Source organism: Polypterus senegalus, chromosome 10 (assembly GCF_016835505.1).
Source record: "Polypterus senegalus isolate Bchr_013 chromosome 10, ASM1683550v1, whole genome shotgun sequence".
In the NCBI taxonomy this organism is placed as follows: domain Eukaryota; kingdom Metazoa; phylum Chordata; class Cladistia; order Polypteriformes; family Polypteridae; genus Polypterus; species Polypterus senegalus.
The window spans coordinates 66,349,863-66,369,523 of NC_053163.1; the positions used below are offsets into that span (position 1 = coordinate 66,349,863).

The window sequence follows — 19,661 nt, forward strand, 5'->3', positions numbered from 1 at the left end:
GGCCCATCTTCAAGAAATTTGGTACACGGGTTCCCAACGCTAACTGAATCCTACTTACGTACATATATACATCCATAGCCTGCAACTCGGCCACCGTGTGAGGTGGCGTTGGGTCCCCCATCCCAACGCCTCCCACGTTGTTGGCTGCCTGCCTATATAAGACCGTCCGTCGCTTCGGTCTCTACATTCCCTTCCTTGCTTCGCCATGGGATTCACGTCTCCCTACTGATAACTACAGCCTTTTTGTTTAATCCACGGCTTCATTACAATTATAGTTATTGTATAGGTATTTTAGACTTACTTTACATTGTTCAGGTACCCATTTCCTTTATCATTCCAACCCCCATTACCATGTCTATCGAGGTGATCACTATCGATCAAAGAACTGTCACTTACCGAGTGGTTTCCATGCCCGGAGATGGCACCTACCTTTTCCATTCCCTTTGTAACATATTGCACGGCCATATCAGGCTCACTCTTGATATCCAGAGGAACATTGTGTCTTTATGTATTGAATGACTGGGACAGGTTCAAGGTGTGGACTGATGACAGTACAGGAGATAATTATACTACACAGGAGCACTAGAAGAGTGAAATGCTTAAGCCCTTCACCTATGGTTCTGCATGTGAGTTGATGGCTGCCGCTGAATTGTTCGGTTGTCGCTTTCAAGTGTACCGAAATGGCCAAATATTTTACACCTTTTGACAACCGCCAATGCCTCTTAAACATCTTAGATTCACAGGTGACGATTTCAGTAGTGGACACTTTGAGGTTTATGCTGCTTGACAGATGCCGAATATCACTTCAACACAACAAATCCTGCAAATACTGTCGTAATTGAAACAAACCATGAAACTGAAACCGATTAAAGAGTAAATATAGCGCACAGCTTGGTCATGTTACAACCGGAGGGCCGAACTGACAACATGACATACAAAGAGATCCTTAACAAATAATTATTGGCATATTTTCCCTCAGTTTAAAAAGGTTTAATTTTCTTTTTAATAAAAATTTTAATGGAGTACTTCGCTGCTGCGAAGCGCGGGTATTTTGCTAGTAATAACAATAAAATAAATAAATAGTAGTATTACTGATAGGTGCACTATTACTTCAAGACTTCAAGCCCAGGTGCATTACACCGTATTCACCAAATTAAAATAAAATAAAACAAGTGCAACTTGGTGATGACATCTTTACCAACTGAACCATCATTTAGGCAAACTGCATTAATATGGACCTTGCTTCAAGCTAAGCTATACTGGGAAGAAAAAAACAAACTATATGTCGAGAACAAAGTCGACATTTCCACTTTATTCTCATAGTTTACTTCATAATTAAAGTAGAATGTCGTAAACTAAACTTCTTCCTGAAATCAATGTTTAATCAATTACTTAATTTACCCGGTCATAAATTAATGCAGCACATTAAATGCTTTGTGTTACGTTCCCCGACCCAGTGGTTAATCACTACGCTTCTTAAACTGACTTCCTCCGCACTAAGAGAAGACAACAATCACCATACAGAATCCATTCACTTCATGATATTCCTGCTTTCTGAAAATTTGGAATGCTAAGATAAATACTTGATATCATTTTCATGATGAAATGCATTAAAGGAGGTATTACACATGCACGGTAGTAAGGCGGTAGTGCTGCTCCCTCGCAGTAAGGGGTCCCCAGGTGTATGTTCAGTGTAGAGAACTTTATAGCAGGTGTGACGAGGCTCCAAAAAACTGGATGTATGAATAGCTATCGCACAGGTTTAACTTAAATATTGTGCAAATGTTGGGTTTCTGATCTGCTGGTCGGAGACACAAACACAGAATTCAATGCATGTACTTCTGAGCGGGCTATTTTTATTGCATGCATGCTGTCTCTATCTGACGTACCAAAACCCCAGTTCCTTTTTCCTTCCTTCCTTTTTCGTTCACCACATAACCAATCGCCACACGATAAAGGTCTTTGTGAAATTAAAACTAGTTATAAACTTAGCCCATGGAGTGTTCAGAACTATCAGATACTAAAATATCTTCATTATACATGTTTAATTATGCCATCCATTCAGAGTTGCGCCCATCTCTAAACGAGTCGCCAGCACATCGCAGGATGAATACAAGCAAAACATACACTAGCAGGGTCAATATAGCACAACAAAACCCCACATCCTACATGACTTTGAAAAGAAACTGAAGCATGCCGAGTAAACGCACCAGAAAAACATGCAAATGCAAGGCAGGCATGCTGCTGTGCCCCCATATGATTAATGCATGCTTTAATGCATTTTACCATGAAAATTATATTAAGTATTTATCTTAGCATTCTAAATGTTCAGAGAGCAGGAAGATCATGAAGTGAATGTATTCTGTGCGGCGATCGTTGCGCCTCCTCATAGTGCAAGAAGAAGTCAGTTTAAGAATCACTTAACACAAAGCATTTAATGTGCTATATAACTTATGACGGGGTTTGAGAAAATCTAGTAAATTAAATATTCATTTGACGATGTTTAGTTTACGATGGTCTACTTTTAATGACAAATTACGAGAATAAAGTCAACATGTCGTCGCACTATTACACGGTACCCAGGTACATTACACTGTATTGAAAACAAATAAAACAAGTACTTGGCTTGCAGTATTATCCAGTAGTATAGAAACGATATTTACACATCTGACCTTTTAAAACTAAAGTTATCTCCAGGCGACGGATGTGACTCCTTTTTTTCGGCAAAAGTTCTTCTGTTCATCATGTTCAACTTTACTTTTAGTTCAGTCTGCTCTCTGTCCATTTTCACTGCGTGGCATACTATGCTACCGCCCACTATTTGGTGGTGTAGAAGTGAAAAGAGCCCTAGTGCAACAAATCTGTGTTTAGCGGAGTAGCAGTGAAAAAGGTCCCCACTTGAACAGTTTCCCGCTGCGCCACGCTCCGAACGTCGTTTAGGCAATTTAAACCGGTGTTGCGGTATAAGAAAAATCCATATCATAAAAAAAAAACGGTTTTCGGTATGAACCGGTAAACCACCCAGCACTATGTGTAATGCCACGAAAAATGCACGCGGGCACTGCAGTTCGCAAGCATTGATACGAGAATTAGTCACAAGTACGCTGCAGGACTACAGCGCATATTTATGTGAAAACAGCACTATCATATTGGGGGGGGAGTGGGGGGAGGTAGGGAAGGATCTTGAACACGACTGAGAGAATGAAAAGTGAATAAAAAAAAAACTAACCTTTACAAGTATCATAAATTACACTGGCTGTTCCACACTGAAATCAAATGTATGTTTTTATTTTAAAATAGTAAGAATGAGAGCAGTTCCAGTTTCAGAAACGGAACACCATGAAATGAGTGTGTTCCAAATAAGGATCTATTATTTCCACTGTAAAACTCCACTTCACTCCCTGATAATCAAACAAGGCATGAGCTGGGAGAAGTTCGTCCACGTTCTAAGTCGGTGGGGGGATGGAATAGCCGGCTACTTTCAACTTTTCTTTATCAGCACATTTAGATTAACAAAAGACGCTGGCGGAGAGGTGAGAACAGTTTTAAGAAGCGATTTAAGATGGGACGGATATACGAGTTTTTTCGTAGGCTCTGGTAATTCTAGTGTTAAATGGTCTCTCAGTCTAGTTCTGTAGGCTACACAATCATGGGGAAGACTGCTGACTTGACAGTTGTCCAAAAGACGACCATTGACACCTTGCACAAGGAGGGCAAGACACAAAAGGTCAATTGCTAAAGAGGCTGGCTGTTCACAGAGCTCTGTGTCCAAGCACACTAGTAGAGAGGCGAAGGAAGGACAAGATGTCGTAGAAAAAAGTGTACAAGCAATAGGGATAACCGCACCCTGGAGAGGATTGTGAAACAAATCTGGCTGCCACCGCCATGCTTCACTGTGGGGACTGTATTGGACAAGTGATGAGCAGTGCCTGGTTGTCTCCACACACTGAGGAGAGGCAAGACACATGACAGCCCACATGGAGTTTGCTAAAAGACACCTGAAGGACTCTGAGATGGTGAGAAATAAGATTCTCTGGTCTGATGAGACCAAGATAGAACTTTTTGGTCTTAATTCTAAGCGGTATGTGTGGAGACAACCAGGCACTGCTCATCACTTGTCCAATACAGTCCCCACAGTGAAGCATAGCGGTGGCAGCATCATGCTGTGGGGGTGTTTTTCAGCTGCAGGGACAGGACAACTGGTTGCAATCGAGGGAAAGATGAATGCGGCCAAGTACAGGGATATCCTGGACAAAAACCTTCTCCAGAGTGCTAAGGACCTCAGACTGGGCTGAAGGTTTACCTTCCAACAAGACAATGACCCTAAGCACACAGCTAAAATAACAAAGGAGTGGCTTCACAACAACTCTGTGACTGTTCTTGAATGGCCCAGCCAGAGCCCTGACTTGAACCCAATTGAGCATCTCTGGAGAGACCTAAAAATGGCTGTCCACCAACGTTTACCATCCAACCTGACAGAACTGGAGAGGATCTGCAAGAAGGAATGGCAGAGGATCCCCAAATCCAGGTGTGAAAAACTTGTTGCATCTTTCCCAAGAAGACTCATGGCTGTATTAGCTCAAAAGGGTGCTTCTACTAAATACTGAGCAAAGGGTCTGAATACTTAGGACCATGTGATATTTCAGTTTTTCTTTTTTAATAAATCTGCAACAATTTCAAAATTCTTTTTTGTCTGTCAATATGGGGTGCTGTGTGTACATTACTGAGGAAAAAAATTAATTTAAATGATTTTAGCAAATGGATGCAATATAACAAAGAGTGAAAAATTGAAGGGGGTCTGAATACTTTCTGTACCCACTGTACCCAGCCGGCAACTACACCTCTAAGACCTGTGGCCTGGATAATTTACTGAGATGAATCTAATTATCAAGCCGTACCTCTAACAAAGTACACTTTTCCCCACAATCGACGGTGTAAATATAAAACTCACAAGAGCAGATATGTAAAATTATACTGATTAAATGTATTAAATGAAACAACAAGACAAATGCAAAAAATAGAAAGAAACTTAAATATAAATATCCCTTCAACAACGAGATACCACCATATATAAATACAACAAAACCCTCCTTTGCCCTTGTAACATATAACAAACAACACAAATAACAAAAATGAATGAGATACGGAAATGATCATGAACTTGAGTCCAGTTATAAAAACCGTCCTGAATACGGTTGACTGAACTAGTGGTAAATGAGTAGTTTGATTTTCCCGGAACAAAATAGAACAGCCTCACCGTGGATCCTCGGTGCGTGGTGGATAATGATTTCTGACCCCGGTGTCTCTTGTGATGAGGATATTGAAGTCGGTCCGATGAATTGAAAAACAAACTGGATGAAATGCGCGTGGTGGAATACAGCAGGTGTAGATGGCTCGTGGTCATGAAATGAAAGTCTCCTTCTCCTCTCTCCTCCTTTCTCTCCCCTCCTGATGGCTTAAATAGTCCTGTGACAGCTGTAATTGATTAATAGCGAACAGGTGTTTTCCAGGTTTGAGGCTGTGGTCTTCTTCCATTATCGCATTTACTGATACACACACAAACAGCAAACGGGACAATGAAACGAGACGCACTCAGTACTGACATTTGACAACACAACCTATGTAGCCCCGCTACAGTAAGTTGTCTTTAGATAAATGCATCAGTTAAATAGCAAGTAATAATATTATTAGGTCAATGGATCTGCTGACTCTTGAACAAGCTACATACAGTTGCCCTTGAGTGAAACATTGCTGCATTAGATACATTCCTGCTTTTGTTGATGATCATTGCAAAACACAATTTTACAGAAAATTCTGTTCTTTTAAATTAAAACTGGTTATCAGTAGGAAATATGTGAAATTTGAGTATTATCATTATTAGATGTTTACTTCAAATACAGCATTTTTGTTTTTTCTTCAGTTGTATGTGGCCCTCTTTAAAATCTGTAGATGTGAATATATACTCGGCAAAAAAAGAAACGTTCCTTTTTCCAGGACTGTGTATTTCAACAATAATGTTTTAAAAATCCAAATAACTTTACAGATCTTCATTGTAAAGGGTTTAAACAATGTTTTCCATGCATGTTCAATTAACCATAATCAATTAATTAACATGCACCTATGGAATGGTCGTTAAGACCTTAACAGCTTACAGAAAGTAGGCCTTTAAGGTCACAGTTCTAAAAACGCAGGACACTAAAGAGACTTGTCTACCGACTGTGAAAAACACCCAAAGAAAGGGTCCCTGCTCATCTGCGTGAACGTGCATTAGGCATGCTGCAGGGAGGCATGAGGACTGCTGATGTGGCTAGGGCAATAAATTGCCATGTCCGCACTGTGAGACGCCTAAGACCGCGCTACAGGGAGACAGGAAGGACAGCTGATCATCCTCGCAGTGGAAGAGCCCGGATCTTAATCCCATTGAGCACGTCTGGGACCTGTTGGATCGGAGGGTGAGGGCTAGGGCCATTCCCCCCAGAAATGTCCAGGAACTTGCAGGTGCCTTGGTGGAAGAGTGGGGTAACATCTCACAGCAAGAACTGACAAATCTGGTCCAGTCCATGAGGAGGAGATGCACTGCAGTATTTCAAGCAGCTGGTGGCCACACCAGATACTGACTGGTACTTTTGATTTTGAGCCGTCCTTCATTCAGGGACACATTGTGAAACATTTTTAGTTTATGTCTTATGGTGTTGACTCTTTTAGTGTTCATACAAATATTTACACATTAAGTTTACTGAAAGTAAAAACAGTTGAAAGTCAGAGGACGTTTCTTTTTTTGCTGAATATATATGTAAAGGAAGGCTTAAAGTAGATATAAGCAAGTGCTGATACCCTATGGGGTGCACTGATGTATTAACGTAAAGAGCAAGGAGCACAGAACAGTAGCTTTGAGTTTTGTGATACAAGTGTTTTTGGCTTCCCTGTTAGAAATTCAAGGACCACAATGTAAGGCAGGCATGGGGGTGTTTAACACTCGAATCCCTGAAGCATACTAAAATATTCGTAATGCCGGGCCACCTTCAATTCCCTCGCACGTCCTCATCAGTGTCTTTGATACATTTGCAAAACAATCTGCACAAGCAGCTTGCTATCCCATCCCCCACCGACACTGCTGAAGTCAAACACAAAATTCTCAGAGCTGAAGTCTTTTTGTCTGGGAGTTAAGTGCCTGGAATTGTATAGGGTAAATTATATCGTTATTTGGATTACATACATTTCATGTGTATTCCACATCTACAAGGATCTGTGCAAATGTAGAATGAAAGGAAATGCAAGGCAAGAAATGTTGAACACATAACTAAAACTTTTTTATGTTATAGTAATAATGACAAAATGTTGACATGAAATTAAATGCATAATCTGTGAAGTCCAAATATAAAATAAAACACTTCCACAAAGGTATAACAAAACAAGTGTGCTTTTATTCAACAATATAACCAAAGAAAAATAAATTATTCGATTTAAAAGTAGCGGTCAATGTGTAAAAGCCGAAGCACAAATATCAATCGACAACAAGTACACAGGTCTGCTAGGCTGGTGCAGCGGTAAGAACTGGTGTCTGGTAATCAAGAGGTTGCAGGTTTGATCCTGGGTCTTTACCACATTTACCGTTTTTTAGTAGTGAGCTTGTATTTATTATTATGCTATAATAATATAATTTGATTTGAGTCTTGTAACACCCAGTGTAAATGTTTGCTACTTGTAAAAGATATCGCTGAAGGGATATAAGCAGACACACAAACGCTGGTGAATCTATCATCTTGGTATCAGAAGATAAAAAAAATCCAACCTGTGCAGTATGCTGTTCAAAAACTGGTAAATCTAGAAAGAAGATCCAAAAATAAACATGCTATTACTGTCCCGACTGTGAGTTGTGAATTGAGTCTTTCACTGTGCTTTAAGATTTACTCCACAAAGGAATCATTTTGAGATTATATACTGTTTTGGCATTATTAGTAGTACAATATTTTTAAGGTTCTTATTTTCGTTGTTCATTTTTTATTTTTTATTCATCATTGCTAGTATTTGTGTTATATTTTCGAGATAATAAAAATGTTATTTTTCATTCCAAAAAATGCGATTTGTTTTTTTGGAATAAAATGCAGCACTAAGGAAGTTAAAAGCTTCTTTTATCCTTCTTTCTTTATGGTATTGATACAAACTTTTCACGGTCAGAGCCAGGGAAGAATTTGCAAGGGGAAGCATGAAATTCCAAGGACGGTTGTCCTATTTTGGTACAGAGTGAAATGTCCAAATGAGCACTTGCTCTGTGTGAACATCTCCATTCTGGTGTAATGTGAATTAGTAATTAGTGTAGTTATCTGATCACTGTCAGAGTACAATTAATTTTTACGGTACAAGTTAAGCAGGCAAAAGGGTGTTTTAAATTATGGTAAGTCACTGCAGCTGTTACCTCATTCTACCCGCTTCTTGTCTGCTCATATGGTGTGCCAAAAACAGTAAACATTTTAATGGAATTTTGCTTTGCAGGCACCCTCATTTTGCAGGGTAGGCAGGAAGACATTTTGCTTACTTCATATATTTTTACCTCCATACTGGCAGGTAATATAGTAATGTCTCCACTTTTAAAGTTTATTTTCTGAGTTGGTTATAAGCAATCGCCCAGCTCACGGCCACACATGCAAACTCAGCAAGTATGACATTTAAAGAACTATGATAGCGCAGTTTGCATGAGGAATTGAGGAAATCTTTATTAGGATCACAAACATAATGAAAATTCAACTAAAATATTTGAGTAAGCCAGCTTTAAAAATGAGTTGTCTTTCCACATCAGTAGTCGTTAATGTGTCTTTGAAGGCCAAGAATGCTATGCTGTGGAAGATACTAGCTCTAGTGCCACCAACACACAAACAGCTGCTCAAAAATGGCAAATCTCTAGATCAACAAAATTCAAATTTCAAAAAAAAATGTTTTTTTCCCCCAAATAAGTCTCTTAAATAAGTTCTTCCCCAATGATTTTAGAATTAATAATTATTTCAAATAGGGAGTAGTTGGCGTTGTGACCTAAAATTCTGACATGGTATAATGTACATTTAAGCAACGCTTATGTCCATGATAGGTTCTGTAAAGTAGGATGTTATGCGATTTAGGTGTTGTGCAAGCGGCATGTTATATACTGTATTTAGCAAGGCTATATGGGATACTGCACTGTGCTTGTTTTTACTTAATCCAGAGAGAGAAAACTACAACATTTCAGATATTGGATGCTACTGCCTACAAGTCAAGGCATGCACTGCTGTATAGTCAACATTTTATTGTAAGTAGGGAGAATTCACATTAAAATAACAGTAAAAGGTACATCACAGTACTAACAATGCAATAGTTTTGTATACAAGAGACCTGAGATGAATGTATTGCGTGCAGGAAGCTGTTGAATTTGCTATGTCCAGTTACGTCTATTATGTGTCTCTGTCTGATTCAGATTTTCGAACATTATGAGGTGCATAGCTCTATATATATATATATATATATATATATATATATATATATACACCTAAAGGATTATTAGGAACACCATACTCATACTGTGTTTGACCCCCTTTCGCCTTCAGAACTGCCTTAATTCTACATGGCATTGATTCAACAAGGTGCTGAAAGCATTCTTTAGAAATGTTGGCCCATATTGATAGGATAGCATCTTGCAGTTGATGGAGATTTGTGGGATGCACATCCAGGGCAAGCTCCCGTTCCACCACATCCCAAAGATGCTCTATTGGGTTGAGATCTGGTGACTGTGGGGGCCATTTTAGTACAGTGAACTCATTGTCATGTTCAAGAAACCAATTTGAAATGATTCGAGCTTTGTGACATGGTGCATTATCCTGCTGGAAGTAGCCATCAGAGGATGGGTATATGGTGGTCATGAAGGGATTGACATGGTCAGAAACAATGCTCAGGTAGCCCGTGGCATTTAAACGATGCCCAATTGGCACTAAGGGGCCTAAAGTGTGCCAAGAAAACATCCCCCACACCATTACACCACCTCCACCAGCCTGCACAGTGGTAACAAGGCATGATGGATCCATGTTCTCATTCTGTTTATGCCAAATTCTGACTCTACCATTTGAATGTCTCCACAGAAATCGAGACTCATCAGACCAGACAACATTTTTCCAGTCTTCAACTGTCCAATTTTGGTGAGCTGGTGCAAATTGTAGCCTCTTTTTCCTATTTGTAGTGGAGATGAGTGGTACCTGGTGGGGTCTTCTGCTGTTGTAGCCCATCCGCCTCAAGGTTGTGCGTGTTGTGGCTTCACAAATGCTTTGCTGCATACCTCGGTTGTAACGAGTGGTTATTTCAGTCAAAGTTGCTCTTCTATCAGCTTGAATCAGTCGGCCCATTCTCCTCTGACCTCTAGCATCAACAAGGCATTTTCGCCCACAGGACTGCCGCATACTGGATGTTTATCCCTTTTCACACCATTCTTTGTAAATGGTTGTGCATGAAAATCCCAGTAACTGAGCAGATTGTGAAATACTCAGACTGGCCCGTCTGGCACCAACAACCATGCCACGCTCCAAATTGCTTAAATCACCTTTCTTTCCCATTCTGACATTTAGTTTGGAGTTCAGGAGATTGTCTTGACCAAGACCATACCCCTAAATGCATTGAAGCAACTGCCATTTGATTGGTTGATTAGATAATTGCATTAATGAGAAATTGAACAGGTGTTCCTAATAATCCTTTAGGTGAGTGTGTGTGTGTATGTGTATATGTATGTATATATGTATATATGTGTGTATATATATATATATATATATATATATATATATATATATATATTTATAGCCTTACTGATAAAAGTATGGCTTTGTTTTGTTTCTCTCGCTATTTCTCTGACTCGCTCATTCATGCTGCACTGCTTGGCAAACAGAGTTCAATACACTGCTTTTTCCTGTCGTCCCTTCCTGTTCGCAACCAAGCTGGTTGAACTGCTCACATATTATAGACAGTTTACATTCTAGGCCATAAACAAAGACATTCATACACTGGCACAATACCACATTTCCCATTCCTTTCACAAATGTTTTAGGGTTAAATGAATCTAAGTTTTTCAGTAATTTTTAGCATAACTGTGAAATGGTTTTCTCTAAATACACTGTGTGCCCAATTATTAGGCAAGTGAGTATTTTGACCATATCATCATTTTTAATGCGTATATTCCAACTCCAAGCTGTATTAACTTGAATGCTTATTGGATTTAAGCACGCCAGGTGATGTGTATTTGTGTAATGAGGGAGGGTGTGGCCTAAGGAGATCAACACCCTATATCAAGGTGTGCAGAATTATTAGGCAGCTAGTTTTCCTCAGGCAAAATGGGCCAAAAAGACATTTAACTGACTCTGAAAAGTCAAAAATTGTAAAAAGTCTTTCAGAGGGATGCAGCACTTTTGGAATTGCTAAGATATTGGTGTGTGATCACAGAACCATCAAACATTTTGTTGCAAATAGTCAACAGGGTCGCAAGAAACGTGTTGAGAACAAAAGACGCAAATTAGCTGCCAAAGATTTGAGAAGAATCAAACGTGAAGCTACCAGGAACCCATTATCCTCCAGTACTTTCATATTCCAGAGCTGCAACCTACCTGGAGTGCCCAGAAGTACAAGGTGTTCAGTGCTCAAAGACATGGCCAAGGTAAGGAGGGCTGAAACCCAACCACCACTGAACAAGAAACATAAGTTGAAACGTCAAAACTGGGCCAAGAAATATCTGAAGACAGATTTTTTCAAAGGTTTTATGGACCGATGAGATGAGAGTGACTCTTGATGGACCAGATGGATGGACCTGTGGATCAGTAATGGGCACAGAGCTCCACTCCAACGTGGAGGTGGGGTACTGGTATGAGCTGGTATTTTTAAAGATGAGCTAGTTGGACCTTTTTGCATTGAAGATGAACTCAAAATCAACTCCCAAACCTACTGCCAGTTTTTGAAGACACTTTCTTCAAACAGTGATACAGGAAAAGACCATGATTTTTATGCAGGCCAATGCTCCATCACTTGCATCGAAGTTCTCCACTGCATGGCCAGCCAGTAAAGGCCTTAAAGATGAAGGAATAATGACATGGCCCCCCTTCCTCATCTGACCTAAACCCTATCGAGAACTTGTGGGCACTTCTTAAACGCTAGATTTACGGGGGAGAAAAACAATACACCTCTCTGAAGAGTGTCTGGGAGGCTGTAGTCACTGCTCCACAAAAAGCTGATCGTCAACAGATCAAGAAACTGACAGACTCCATGAATGGAAAGGCTTATGACTGTTATTGGAAAGAAGGGTGGCTATATTGGTCATTGATTGATTGATTTATTTTTTTTGAAATGTCAGAGATGTTTATTTGTAAATTTTGAGGTGTTTGTTTATTATTCTCACTATAACAGATGAAAATAAACAAGTGAGATGGGAAAATTTTCATTTTTCCTTTAGTTGCATAATAAATCTGCACACTAATAGTTGCCTAATAATTGTGCACACATATGTATTCCCCTGATGATGTTCACACTCACATTTCCGTTGTGAAACATTCAGGTTTCAGGTTTATTAACATTTTGGATTGACTGAATTCATCCTCAAAAAAAATTGATCCTCAAAAATACAACTTGCCTAATAATTCTGCACTCCCTGTACATACCAGAAGATAATTTCATCATTTCATTTTTCACACAAGTACAAACCTGTGTGTTATCCTCTACTATTTCAAATATAAACCATTTTAAGTTCATTATTGTTTGAAAGTCCAATTACAAATAAATGGATTCCTCAAGCAAGTAATCACTAAAATTTAGATGATGTATTATTCTGTATTTTATGTATGGCAATTTAAATTTGAAATTAGCTTCAACAATTATAAGTAATTTAAGTAGGACAATTACGTGGTTTTCTTAATGGTGTGTAATAGACTGAAACAATTGTAATTTATAAAAAAGAAATTAGATTTTAAAATATTATAGAATCAAATTGCATTTCATTACTTCCATTACTTACCTCTAAAAAGATAAAATAACAGCATTATTTACCGTAATATTAACCTATTAAATATTACGATAATATTGTATCACATGGTCCTAGGCAATTCTCCACTTAGTGTGTGTGTTTTTGTTTTTGAGTCAATGAAATGAATGCTGGGTAAAAAAAACAACCCTGGCAATCAGCCTGGGTTTATGCTTTGTCGAGCCTTTCACAGTTAATCTAGCACACCCATCTTCGGCAGGGGGAGCAAAAACTAGACTGCCTCATGTCAGGTTTTATAATAACTGGTTGTGTGCTAATTTTCTTAGTTTATGTAGAAATTTTTACTTAGTACTATAAATAAAAATCCCTTGAATAGGGACATTCAACACTGAAGGCATTTTTTGATGGTTGGTGGGTGTTGTTGTGTTATACAAGACAAATACAAAAGTCTTGTACTTCATGTTGCCTCAAGGTACAGAAGAAACATCTTTTTGATTTACAATTAAGATATGATTTTGTGCTGCCTATAAGGCACAATAACAGTGTTAGCCCATTAATAACTTTGCTTCTTTACATTGTTCCTCCACAATGAGAAGAAAATGCTGACTACACATACAATAGAAGCCCATGAAGAATACTGTCTATAAATGTAGTACCTTTAGTAAAAAAAAAACCTGTACGCATGGAGAGAAGGTGTAAATCCATGATTAGTAATCAAACTTTATAACTGTGAGGCAGCGCTAACAACTCTGCAATCGTGCCATCTTTTATGTGTTAAATATATATTTATATTTTTTAACGCTTTCTGTATTGGAATGCTTTTATTCTTAAAGGTTATATGTATCTCCAAAGAAGACTATGTTGGCTGAGCAGAGGCCAGAGAGCCCTTTGAAATGGTGCCGCCAGGTGTTTGATCATCCCAGCCCCGAGACAGAAGCAGCATGTCGCACCTTTATGTGTCGCCTTGATCAAAGTATGTTTTTACATCTTTAAAAGAATTTAAGTCTGTAACAAAAGTTATCTTACATAAACTTATTCCAGATTGTCAAAAAAATGTATAGCTTATATATAATAAAAATGTTGTCAAGTTTCTTTTATAAAGCATTTTAAACCTTGCTTAGCACTGTTTTGATCAATGCTGAAACACTTAGTATACGTTTAAAGAAACAATTATGTAGTGCTCAGGCATTCTGCATTGCATTATGTATACAAGACAGGATCTGAGCAGGTTTTCTGACCATAGACACCTGTTCAGTTGGCCAGCATTTAAAAACATCATGCTTGGTATAACTCTTCAGTTATGAGGAAACAAGAGTCCTATGAACATTAAATCTCTTACGTTTCCACCATTCTAAACATACAGTAGATGGCAAGGTTTTGGCAAAAGTACTCATACATTTTATTATTTTGCAAGACCAAAGTTGGTTCATCAAAGGCAGACACTAATTTTGTTTTTTTTTTTTATCTTTGCTTGTTCTTTAATGTTAGCAATTTAACATAATATACTGTACATTTAAGCCATGTTGGTGCAGTCATTGCTACTATTTTCTCTGAATGTCTAAGACTGCTGCACCTAAATCCAGTGTTTATATGAAGTATATGCTTTAGCTGTGTATTTCTCGAAAGAACAACAAAGGGAGAAAAGGTAAAATTTGTGGAAGTAGTTTATTTGTTTTAAAAGAGAGAGATAGAGAACCTCAAAAATATAGTCTTGTGTGATTAGATAAAAGTTGTGTTCTGTGTTTGTTTTTATTTTTTTTTTATTTTAAAGAAAAGTATTTAACTAAGTTATGAATATATATTGCAGACTTTGAAATTTTGACACCTATCCATGCTGACTTGTTAGCTAGGCTGCTGATGCTTATGGAAGAAGACACTATAAATATGAGTCCTGTGTTTGCTGATGTGAACTGAAATATTTGTCATGATGAGCCTCTTTCTCTTTCTAGCAGTATGTTCTTGAGAATTTAAGTCAGTACCTATACTAGAAGTAACCAGAAGTAACCAAACCAACTGCAGTTTTCTTGTATTGTTCTCAAGAATCCTTTCATTGCTGTTTTTGTGGGTAGTGAGCGAGGGTTGCTTTTAGCAAGTGTTATAAGTAAACCAGTTCATTTCCACAGAACATATAGCAGCTGAAAATTAGTTTAGAACAAATGCTGCATTAGTGTATGATGCATTATTTCACAAAAAGACACAGTCCCTCCTTCCTTTAGACTAAACGGATTCATTAGTATGGTCTGAGCCAAAGTTGGAGAGCCCATTTAATTGAATGACAGAATGTGAAATGTGCCGATGAGGCCAAGCATTTTTTAGTTTCATATTATGTTAGTAAGGGTCTGAGTTCTTCCACATTTTACTTTACCAAACATGAATTCAGAAGTAGTAAACTGATCAACAAATCCATAAGAGGTCATAACCTGCAGAATAGTCTGTTGTGCTTATATTGTTCTGTTTGTGCTTCCTCTATACATACAGTGCCTTCTGTTTAATAAATATAGTTTGTGACTTCAGAGTCCGGAGTGTTTAAAAGGATGTTTTGTTCTCAGAAATAAATTCTGGTAGGGGAGTGCTTATATACTGTATTTATTTTAAATCCATTTCTATACAGTATTACATGGGTTTTTTTTAAAGTGACTTTATAAGTTCAGTTTATGGCTTCAGAGTGTTTAAGAGGTTGTTACTGAAATAGACTGGGTCTTTGTTTTGTCCCAGTGTTAGGAGTGTTACATAAAAGATGTATGTGCAGACTTTCTGAGAGACCACAGTAAGAACAACTGTAGAACAAGCAGGACTATATTCAGAATGTGCACTGAGCTTAACATTAACTATCAAAATTGTTTCAGAAATTTGGTAAGATCCTAAAAATAGTACTAGGAGCCAGGCTTATTAGTCTTTAGAAAATATTATATTTTAGGATCACAATGACAACATCAGTCAATAAATGATGCAGTAAAATAAGTGCCCCTCCTTTTGAAGTTTCTGAAGTACTGCAGACAAAATAACTTGCTTTCTCAGCATCATGAACAGACCAAGGAAACAATCTTATCATTGTGCCAAAAAATTACTTAAGTATCGAAAGTTGTGAGCAGTCTTGCCCCGGCCATGTAGTCAAGTTAATGTCAATAATTATGTTCAAAGCAAGTACTTGTCAAAGGTCTTTGACAATATGTTTTATTTTTTTATCCAGTCAAGAAAAATATATGAACATTAAAAAATGAGTTTTTTTTAATAATCCATGTTGTGCAAAGAAAAAAAAAAAACTTGTATAGTAAGAATTTTAACTAATCTATCACAAGCCTAACAATGCATGCATTTCTCCTTCTTTCCTTTTTCTAGCAACCCGTTGGAAGAGCATTTATAGCAGTTCTGCTCAATGTGTTTATAGCTCCACCTCAGAAGCAGGCTCTTCTGGCAATGCTTTAGGGTCTCCAGGGTACCTCAAATCTAACAAAACACTACTAACTTGTGGCAGCTCAGGTATGGCTTGGTGATTAGCAACTTATTATTAATTAGTTTAATAAAAGCGCTTAAATGTGCAGCATACTGACTGGCTCACTGTTTAACACTGCTGCCTTATAGCTACAGAAGACTAGGTTTAAATCCTAGTCCTGGTCACTTTCTGCACATTTCCTTAGTGTTTACATGGATTTTTCTTCGGGTATGCAACTTTTTCTCCTATATGCCAGAGCTATGCATGCTTGCAAGTTTACAGAATTGGAGTAAACAAATTTAAAATGCATGAATGAAGTTAAAAAATAGTGAAATGAAGAATAAAATAGTGACAATGCTAATATCTTGGCTTGTAAGGGGGAATTTCAGTAACATGCTGCTTTACTGAATCTAAAGGCCTATGCATTATCTTATAAGACATGCATGACAGCTTTGAATTATGGTACTGTATTATCTCTACATGATTTTGTATATTGCAAGGGTAAACCTGTTGTGGAAGGGTGAAAAAAAAAAAACTGTTCCTGTGAGTTCTGATATTTTCTAATAATTTAAACACTGGAAAAGGTTTTTATGTAACATTTAGGTTTAACTTTGACAGCATTTTCTGGGAAGAATAGTAGTATGAGTAATTATAATTTTATTACTGTGACTTCAGTACATGCTAATAAGTTGTCCTAAAAAATTTAATAAATTCTGGTAGGGTAGTGCTTTATATACTGTGTTTATTTTAAATCTATATTATACAGTATCACATGTGTGTTTTTTTTTATATAAATTCTCTCCTATGTTTAATATCCTTGTTGTTTTTTTTTTTAAGGTTACATGAGTATCCACTCTGCACTAAGTTCACAGTCTTCCATAGACAGTGAGTTAAGTACCTCCGATGACTCCATATCCATGGGTTACAAGTTACAGGACCTCACTGATGTTCAGATAATGGCCCGCTTACAGGAAGAAAGTAAGTCTGAAATCTCAGAGTTTTATTTAACTTTAAAATAATCAAATAATAAATGTCAAATGTAATGATGTTTATTTTTTAAGACGTTCTGCAGGAAAAAAAAATTCTGATAAAGTGTCATCAAATGTTAGTATTTTTTATTCATTTAGTGTGAACAATTATAAGTCACTTAAGTTCAATTTTAGCCAAAATGATTGCCAAAAAGCTTTAAATGTTCAAACTGATGCTGTTAAGATGCTGGGATGGATTTCTGTGAAGGTGCGTGGATCCCATTATTGTACTTGAGAACATACCATAGAATGTCTGTGACTCTTGTCAAGCTTTGCAGGTGTAAAGGTTTTTTTTATTATATATATATATATATATATATATATATATATATATATATACACACACACACACACTAATAAAAAGCAAAGCCCTGACTCACTCAGCACTAATTCTCCAACTTCCCGTGTAGGTGGAAGGCTGAAATTTGGCAGGCTCATTCCTTACAGCTTACTTACAGAAGTTAAGTAGGTTTCATTTCGAAATTCTACGCATAATGGTCATAACTGGAACCTACTTTCGTCCATATACTGTATACGGCCATAGCCTGCAGGTCGGTCGCCGTGTGAGGCAGATTTGCGTCCCGCGTCATCACGCCTCTCACGTAATTAAGTGCCTGCCCATATAAGGTAAATATTCGCGGGTGAAGGACTGTGCTTAGCATATTTTAAGTGCAGCTACTGCGGAAATCCGCACGCCTCCCACGTAATTGACTGCCTGCCCATAGACACGCGGCCGCTAAATATTCACGACCACACACTCGGTATACGAACAAGCCAGTTTCCCTTTCGGTTTGTACATGTCCAGTCTCTCCATGTGCATTTCCTGTGCAGCGAGCAAAGAGAGCGCGTCACACACACACACACACACACAGCGCGAGAGAGAAGCGACACACGAGCGCACACACAGGCGGCGCGAGAGAGAGAGCGACACACACACACACACACAGAGGCAGCGCGAAAGAGAGCTGGACGCATTAAGGTAGGAAGGCAGCTAAAGAATGCACTGGTCTTAATTTTGTTTTCACTTCTGTTTCCAGTGATCTGTTCGTAGCGTGCATTGTTGCAATGTTATTTTTCTTGGTGGTTTATTAAATTACGGATTTTTTCAAATGTTCATTACCCTGTGCTTAAAACTCATTAAAAAAGTGCTTCTAGCCAGTGGTTGGTAGCGCTATAGTGTGAACTATTGCAGTGTTAGTTTTCTCTGTTGTTCAAGGTTTTCTCACTGTTATTTAATGTTTTTACATTTAGTTTACAATTACACTGTACATTCTATGGTATAATTATATCTGTGCTTAAAAACTAAAAAATATGTATATTTACATACAGTTCGTATGGTCTGGAACGGATTAATTGTATTTACATACAATCCTATGGGAAATTGCTTCGGTTCATGACCAAATCGGTTTACGACCAGAGTTATGGAACGAATTATGGTTGTGAACCAAGGTTACACTGTACCGGGAATGCCTGTTAAACATCTTAGATTCACGAGTAGCGATTTGGGTGGTGAGATGTCTATCGAGGTGATCACTGTAATATTTATATGTCCTTGAAATGTATTATTATCAGGCATGGTTTAGGCACCCTATGTCATCAGGAAGGCACCAGAAAAAGGGATCTCAAGGTTACTATTATAGAAGTTAATTTAGAGCATGGATGCCGTGAATGTCAGAGCTGTAATAAATAAAGTTCCCCTGCATACTTTAAAAGAAAGTCTCGCCATCATTTCATTTTTCACAATTTGTGAAAACAAGACATGGTGTCAGAATAAAGGACAGTCATGGATTTTGTTGGAGTTCCCTCGCCACAAATTGTCTGGGATTCTCGTAACCTGCCAGGAGAATGGAAAAAGTTCCGACAGCACATGGAGCTGATGTTTTCTGGCCCACTAAAAGGCAAAGACGAGAGTGAGAAATGCAGCTACCTGCTCCTGTGGACTGGGGAAAAAGGAAAAAACATTTTTAACACATTGACTCTCACCCAGGAGGAAGCCAAGGTACTGAAAACTTATTATGACCGCTTTGAGGCGTTTGTCATGCCTAAGACGAATATGATATTCGTGAGATACAAGTTTAATGAGAAGACACAGGGTATAAATGAGACTTTTGATCACTTTGTAACGGAGTTAAAATTGCTGGTGAAGGACTGTGCTTATGCAAACGAAGATGAGATGGTCAGGGATAGAACAGTGTTTGGTACAAACTCAGCGAAAGTGTGAGAGAAA

General features: G+C 38.1%; 1 protein-coding gene across 3 annotated transcripts in view; it reads left to right on the top strand.

Annotated features, from left to right (window-relative positions):
• The window catches only part of zgc:66447 (SLAIN motif-containing protein-like), a 68,160-nt gene that overhangs the window by 36,155 nt on the left and 12,344 nt on the right, over positions 1-19,661 (top strand). For 2 of the 3 annotated variants that reach the window (XM_039765886.1, XM_039765885.1), the window contains 3 exons: positions 13,807-13,946; positions 16,313-16,453; positions 17,244-17,384. In XM_039765886.1, the coding sequence (XP_039621820.1) occupies positions 13,807-13,946; positions 16,313-16,453; positions 17,244-17,384 (422 nt within the window). The remainder of the gene's footprint in view (positions 1-13,806; positions 13,947-16,312; positions 16,454-17,243; positions 17,385-19,661) is intronic. The other variant, XM_039765887.1, reaches the window with a different exon arrangement.